Raw genomic sequence first — 8,358 nt, 5'->3', positions numbered from 1 at the left:
GCGAGCTCCTCCGCCAGCTCCCTCAGCACTCTTGGGTGGATCCCATCCGGCCCCATAGACTTGTGAGTGTCCGTCCAGGTGGCGTAGCAGGTGACTGCTTCCTCTTGGATTATGGGGGGTTCATCCTGCTCGCCGTCCCTGTCTTCCAGCTCAGGGGTCCAAGTACCCTGAGGATAACTGATCTGCCTGTTAAAGACTGAGGCAAAGAAGGCAGACTGAGGCAAAGAAGGCAAGAAATAGTAGGTAAAGAAGGCAAGAAGATGAGGTCAGCCATGGGGAGTATCTCTCAGAAGGAAACAGTACAGACTGTGAGCCTCTCATTTAGTATGTTGTATTGGTTATCCCAAAATCAGAGGTTGCAAAAGTGAAGACATCTATGGACCATCTGGAGACAACAGTCAGACACGGACAGTTCAGCTTGACTGAGTCATCAATTTAAAACTTTTCTTGGCCTGTTTCAATAGATTTTATAATTGGTAGTTTTTGGTCTTTTGAATTGCAGCTCTTAAGTTCATTGCGGATGGCTTGAGAGTGTTTGATAGCTTCTGATGGTGTGTGGCATGAGCTTTCCTCACTCCAGGACCTGAAAAAGACTTCTTTCTCTGGTCTTTCTGGACTAACACGTAGCATGCTGTACTGTAATTGTGGGAACCAGGACTCCCATCCAGCCTAGTTGTACTTTTCAAGATACAGAATATAAGCCTGCAAGAAGTTATTTCCACTGTGAAAGAAAAATGAACTCTTCCTGATTATCACTGTATGATAAAGACTCATGTTTGTACCTCATGAAAAACTATATAACATAGAACAGTGCAGCATAATTTTCCCTACAGGGAAACAAAGCTTTGGACAAGAATATTATCCTTACAAAAATTTCATATTCAAATGTGCTCCTTCATTATTAAGCAATCTTAAGCAATCTGATTATTGACCATGTAAATTTGTTCTCCTGGTAACCAGAAACACTTTTTGTTTCCAATATTGTACATCAGCAACTAATTATATGTAAGTTTTTAAAATACAGTAGCTGAAAAACTTACCAGTAAAAATGTAGAAGACTGGAATGCAATAACCAGCTATTTCTCATTTACAGAAGAGTAGCACAACTAAGCAATCTGATTATTGACCATGTAAATTTGTTCTCCTGGTAACCAGAAACACTTTTTGTTTCCAATATTGTACATCAGCAACTAATTATATGTAAGTTTTTAAAATACAGTAGCTGAAAAACTTACCAGTAAAAATGTAGAAGACTGGAATGCAATAACCAGCTATTTCTCATTTACAGAAGAGTAGCACAACTGAAGTCTGTAGCACTGCGGTCCTTAAGAGAATAAAGGTTTTTTCCTAGGATAAAAATTATTTTTTTCTCACTTTGAACTGAAGCAGCTTTCAACCAGCTATTTCTCATTTACAGAAGAGTAGCACAACTGAAGTCTGTAGCACTGCGGTCCTTAAGAGAATAAAGGTTTTTTCCTAGGATAAAAATTATTTTTTTCTCACTTTGAACTGAGAGCAGCTTTCCTCTATTTATTCAGCAAATTTAATGTTGAATTTCAGTTTAGTATGTTGAGGATTTTTTTAGACACATATATTTATGCAAGCATTCTTCCACATATAATATACTAATGGGGGGGGAAAACCTTACCCAAAAGCTTTTTTGAGGATTTTTTGATGCTATAAAGGCATCATCCAATTCTAATTACAAAATTCTTCCACAGGCATCTGTTATGTTCTGTTATTTCCTCTCCCATCAATACCTCTGAGGTATTTAATATCAGGGAATAATTCCATTAACTTGATTAGCTTTCCATGCCCTGTTTATCTTTATAGAGTAGCAGTTACACAAACATGAAAAATCTGCATAATACCTTCCATTTTGCTTTTAAATATGAAATAGTCTCTGTGAATTCATTATATTAAATTGTTTTGGTAATTACAGTTTTTATTTTATGTTTACTTATTTTCTATTTTAATACTATGTTATCTTCATCAGAATGCCTCTTAAGATACCTAAATAACTTCCCTCTTTTATGATCACTCCCTCAAACATTAGATTTAAAAAGCAGTTTAGGAATCTGAAATTTATTACTTGAAAAAAATTTAGGCAGCTAAGCCCCAAGTTTCAAATCTTATAAGCTCCACCTATTCTTGTCTGATGATCAGAAACCAATTCTAATTTATTTTAGGTCTAGATGGCACTGAGATTCACAAAGCCTGCTCAGAGCTTGCCTCACACACAAACACACACCTATGATCTTCACAAAACACAAAGCAGCCAACAGCAGTTCATCTCAAAAACACACCTCTTCCCTTGTGATAATAAAATAATGACTCACTATTTTGTATGTTTTTTCCTTTTTTTTCTTTAACATTATTTGCTGATTAGAGTACTTAGCCAGGCTACTAGAAAAATAGTATCAGATTGCTTTTCTGGACAAGGAGGTTCCGGTCTTTACCTACTATTTCTAAGAAGGAGCCAGCTGTTTTGGGAAGGGACATTTCATCCTTTGTGTGGAAGCTGCCCAAGGTACAGGACAGTCATAGCATCAGTCAGTTTTGTGTAATTAGTGGCTGGTTAAAGCACTGCATTTTTACTTTTTTCAGTATAAAGAAACAGTCTTATAGTGGACACCATAACCCAGGTCTGCCCCCTTCCCAGGAGTACCATCCCAACTACCAACCACACTGACAGTTCCACTTCTTTTTGTATTTCAGGATGTCTTCAATAGAAAACTGTTGCCTCAAAATGCATCACATCATTATTCTTCTTGTCCCAGAGTACCTCATCTATTCCAGGCTACTCATTAATTTCTAGTTTAATCTGATGAGTAGAAGCAGGTCACTGACTTAGCTCTCCATTACCAGCAAGATGTGCCCTGTCACCTAATCTGGGAATTGCAGCAGCTGTTAGCCAGGAGACTGGAATCATGATGAGAAATGTGGATTCCCATGCTTAACAGCACCTGTGATGACGGCAAAGTTTAGTCACAGCCTTGGATCCAGACTTTCACTTGCATATCACATTATCAGCAGCTTCAAGGCATTCCTCTAGGAAACAAGTATTTTAATCTGGTGTCTAACCATTAAACTCTCATAAAGGACTAGTGGCAGCACTACAAGCACCAGCTGCATTAGTATGACTCTAATGCAAGTGACATTACTGACCTGGGAGAGGAGCCCATGCAGGTGGCACAGTTCCCTATCAGACCTGCTTTGAAGATGCAGGCAGAGGATTTTCTAGTTCTTCTCATTCCAATCAGGCTTAAACAGGGGACAGGCTGAGATAAGTCAGTCGGTGCGGTTGAAAGCATATGAAAAAGCAGAACTTTTCAGAATGAAAGAGTAAGAGGTCTAGAGGATTTACACATCTAATGGGATTCTGCAGCAGCTAAGCAAAAAAATTCTGCATCAGATTTTGAAGTTAAATCAAATGCAGGCACCAACTTCCTGCTTGAGGCATTTTGGCCTCTCTGGGGATGATGTAGGAGATTGTCAGGCTTTGAGCACAGCACTCCCACATGAAGAGCTCTGTACATGCTCAAAGGACTCTGCTGTTACAAGCACCCTGCACACGATGCAGTGTTGTGTTGCACACATTGGTGCAACAGGACAACACATGCAGCAGCCAGGCACAATCAGCATCAGCTCTACTCTTGTATGTTGTCTGTAGGGTTTCCCTCATGCTGCTATCCCAAGTCATAATTCTGTAACCAATAAAAGAATGAAAAACATGCAACAGAAATGACCATGCTTCTTGATATTTCCTACCAACTAACATAAGCATATGCCCCAGTTCCTGCTAAGCGTGCAAGGCACTGGAGATCCCGTTCAGGGCTCCTTTGCTCATCCTTTGCATAGTAGAGGGATCCAAAGCACCAAGTACAGGGGTACAAGTTTCTTTCAGGAGGCCAGGTACCCAGGAGGTGTTGTAATGTTGATTGCTGGAACATTTCTTCCATTTTAATATTTACAAGGAAAGAGGGAAGCCACCTTTGAAGACCTAAGTAACTGGCAATGGATAAAGGAACTCAGCACTTGTGGTCGGAATAGGAAAAGAGAAAAAATTTAAAAGACCTCTGATCATTTGAATAAGCTTTGCAGAATCATTTGAAGACGTGTTTTACTAATTTATTTCACTTTAACGATGGGTGTGTGAACTCTAAAGAAAATTTAAAGATGTTTTCCCTACCGTTTTTAATTATTGAATATTGTATAATATTTCTTTTCAAGCCAAGAGCAATAGAAAACCTCAGGAATATGTCAGTGCTTACCAGGACCTGATTCATGTTTTGTCTCTGAAGGAGAAGGAAAGGGAGCACCAACAGCAACTGAATATTATATTAGAGCTGACTGAATGTGGTTTTACTTCATATTGCAACACTCAAGGAGCAGGTATACAGACAATTACTACATCTCAGCAAAGGAGCAGTAAATTCTTAAAACACATTAATTTCATTATTCATGAACATCGGACCACACCCATGGTCAGTTTTTCTCAGAGAAGTGAAAAATAATGTATTACAAAAGTCATAGCTGTCACAAATGCAATGCAACAGTAACATACAGAATATGTGTTCGCCACTGACCTGAATGATTCCTCCTAGAAATGAAACTGCTGCTGCAACTCCAATCCTCTGCATTTCAAACTCTGATAGGCCCAAAACTCCTGAATTATTGCTTGTAGTGAAATTAGTGCTGACTGAAGGAACAAGACGCTCAACTGCGTTGGCAGATATTAAGGAAGTTAAAGCAAAAGTTCCTATAAAAAAAGCCACGCATTAGTCACCAATGATTCTATATCTGTCTGTACTCATGACTTATGGTCACTTTTTCAAAATTTGGACATTATGAGTGAAAGTGCCGTTTTGTGCATTTCTGTCACGCTAAGGACAATTTTTAAGGTAATCTTTTTATGTAACACACATTTCTTCATGTAAAATACCATTTGTACATGTGAATTAAATGTCAATTTTTTTTGTGAGCATATTCATTTAGACGTTAACAGAAGATGTTCAAACACAACAACTCACAATGATTTCAAGTTATCAGAAATGCTTTTAACTCACCTTGGATGTGATGAAATGGCTTTTTGTCTGAGGATCCCAAATGTTCACCATTCAAATTTCTAGGACAATTAATTCATGTTGTATACATAGTACCTAGCCCATTATAGTTAGTGGATGTGTATGTTTGAAAACTCAACAATCTGCACTCTAATAAATGGAGGCAGATTATGAGAGAAACATTTATTTGCTGAGAGAGGTAAAGCAAGTTTAATGACACACAGATAAATAAGGATGATAATTCAATATTAAAAAGCACAAACACATCATGCAGAGCTCTAAGAGCATAAGAAATGCCCTACTATGTCAGACCAATGGTCCGTCTTGCATAGTACTCTGCCTCCAGCTGTGGCAATCGTAGGTGTTACCCAGGGAAAGCACACAAGCCTGGCCACTTTCTGCAGGCCATTCCCCTCATAATCCCTCAGCATCCATAGCTCTTGTGTTAGGGAAGCACATCCTTATCTGACCCTTTAAGTTTTTTATTATGGACTAGCATTCATGAATTTGTCGAACCTCTGAACCTGCTTGTATTTTCTGCCTCCACAATATCCTCTGGGAGCAGGTTACAGAAGTTCACCATCTACTGTAGTATTTTCTTTAATCTATACTTTAAAAGTTTTATAAAGTGATCTCTCACCAGTTTCACTGAGCTCTATTTCTACTACTGCAGGACACGGTGAACACAGTTCTACCTTCACCTTGGCCTTCATAGAGTAAACCTCCCAGCATGAATGCCTTGGTAACCTACCAGGGACACCTCCACCCTGAAAAATGACCACTAGGTCCTACCTTTTGCTTCTTATCCTTTAACATGCTAATAATTAATAAAAGAACTTTTCTTTTATCACAAGGGCAACTTAGTTTCTTTAGTAACCTTTGGTGTGGAACTTTATCAGTAGCTGTTTGACCATTCTGATATCTTATTCAAAGTATTTCCTTTTTCCATGTGCTTACTGACACTCATACAGTACTCTAGGAGGTTAGGGAGGTAGGATTTTCCTTTACAAGAGTCACATTAAATCCTCTTCAACAGACTCTGATTATACATATCTTTCAGTGATCTTATTTTTTATTATAGTCTGTAATAATAGGGGTGCAATACAGGTCTGCAGTTCCCAGGATTCCCTCCAGAGCCCTACTGACAGATGAAATTACACTGGTAACTTGACAGTCCTGTGGCCTTCTCGGAAAGGTGTCCCACCAGTTTCTTTCCCAGCTTCCTGATTTTGATGTATTTAAAGAACCTTTAACTACCAGTTTGATCATCCTCTCCATGGCACTCTTAAAATCCCTTTTTTTAGCTTTCTGATATTCCTGCATATGTTTGACCTACCACATTTCATGGCTTTCCTGCTCACCTCATTTGGTCAAGCTTTCCATTTTTCAAGTGCCAAACTCTTCCCTATGACAGTCCCCTTAATTTTCCCATTGAGCCATGAAGGGTTTTTTTGGATCACATTTTCTTTTTTGAATCATGATACACATTTTACGTGGGCCTAAAATACAGTTTTTTTCAAGCAACATTCAGGATACGTGTAGACATCTTGCTTTTCAAATTGCCCCTTTTTCTTTTAAACCTGTTCCCTCCTTTTTACTTTTTTTCTCCCCAAAAAATTGGATTTGAAAACAGTTTACATAAAAATCTATCTGAAATCAAAGGTCTATGTGTGGTGTTATGACAGATGAAACTACTTCAGAGGATCCTCCAAGTTCAATTATATCAAAAGTAGTCAAGAAAAAGGTGTAAGGGTTTGTTGCTCAGGTGAGTAATCTTTCAAATTAGGTCAGCTGTGTCACAGAAGAGACATTTCAAGTGAGTAAAAGTTGACAGAACTTGGCCACTGATGAATTTTCCTTTTCATATTAACATAACTAACTTCACTAACAAAGGGCACTTTTATAGCCTGTATACATATGGAGAGCCCTGTTATCTTACAGAATATGCTGGTAGGAGAAGAGATTGTCACCGATGTACGTGAGGAATTACGGAGTATTTGGGGATCTGAGGCAGGCTGTATAGCTCCAGTTCAGCCTGCACACCATAACACCTTAACCGAGGCTGGTGGGATGAGTGCATGAGACATTTCTACTGAAAGGATCAACAGCATGTGTCACACACATCTATTTAAAAAAATCTTTATGATAGCAAGAGAACTGTTTTGTTTTCTTTTTTTCTTAAGATTAAATTCTGGAATAGACACCTGGGAAAGCAAGAGGTTTCCACGCCAGGGACTGTGCAAGAATCTGCAGCCATGGAGCTGTGGGACTCCTAGCAAATCATTCTCTGAACAGTATTCCCTCACAAGGATAAACCATCAGACTTAGCTGCTTGTACTTACCCATTTTATCATCTGTTTTCATTACTAGAATTTATTTCAGCCAGATACTTACTTATTTACTTTCCTACATAGGATCATATGATGCATTCTTGTTTTCCTAATAAACTTACACCAACAAACTGCTGACAATACACTGCTAAATTATTCATTTTTAATATAGGTTCATGTTTTAATATATTTAATGAAAAAAAAGTTCAAAAAACCTATACTAATCTCTCTCTACTCAAGTGTCAAAATTATTTTCCAAATTCTAAATTTTCACTTTTTTTTGAATGCTTCTCTTTCTTACATGAGCTGAGTACATGCCATCACTCATTACAGCATCAAGTCACTAACAGCATCCACAGACCCTTCTCAGACATCAAAAGGCTCAAATACTTTCTGTGCCTTTAGGGAAAACAAACTTTCAGCTTTCCTTTTGCTGTAAGACAATGTATGTTTAGCAATTTTTAAGAATTTAACTGAATATTTTTTAACAAAAACGGTGCTCGAAATATGTAGCTAACTTCTTACTAAAACAGTTGTCAGTCCATATGCTCAAGCAATCAGATTCTGCCGAGTTCATTTTGTGTGTGATTACCCAGAACCATCTTTCCTCATTTCAGTTGTTTTTCTTGTCCACAAGGAAAACATACCTCCTCCCTGCGTAAATATTCCGATGACCACAGAGGCTGCTTCCCTTTACCCAGTCCTACCGCACTTTACTACTGGGCCTGTCTCATCCTTCCTGCAAACTTCAGAGGCCATCGAGTGCCCACTTCAGCACAACAAAGAACTTGTAATTCAGTCTCATGAGTATTATTTCTAACTTTGGCCTATAACTTAGAATCATAGAATCACAGAATCATAGAATCATTAAGGTTGGAAAAGACCTCTAAGATCATCGAGTCCAACCGTCAACCCAACACCACCATGCCCACTAAACCATGTCCCTAAGCGCCTCATCTACA

The 8,358-nt window shown here is 38.4% G+C and overlaps 1 protein-coding gene across 1 annotated transcript in view; it reads right to left on the bottom strand.

Moving 5' to 3' along the window:
- The window catches only part of SLC26A7 (solute carrier family 26 member 7), a 77,181-nt gene that overhangs the window by 52,521 nt on the left and 16,302 nt on the right, over positions 1 to 8,358 (bottom strand). Inside the window, exon 3 of the mRNA XM_019471065.1 lies at positions 4,590 to 4,762. Within this exon, the coding sequence (XP_019326610.1) occupies positions 4,590 to 4,762 (173 nt within the window). The remainder of the gene's footprint in view (positions 1 to 4,589; positions 4,763 to 8,358) is intronic.

The sequence above is a fragment of the Aptenodytes forsteri genome, unplaced genomic scaffold, assembly GCF_000699145.1.
Source record: "Aptenodytes forsteri isolate BGI_AS27 unplaced genomic scaffold, ASM69914v1 Scaffold208, whole genome shotgun sequence".
Lineage (NCBI taxonomy): Eukaryota > Metazoa > Chordata > Aves > Sphenisciformes > Spheniscidae > Aptenodytes > Aptenodytes forsteri.
This window is presented reverse-complemented; position numbering and strand designations above follow the sequence as displayed.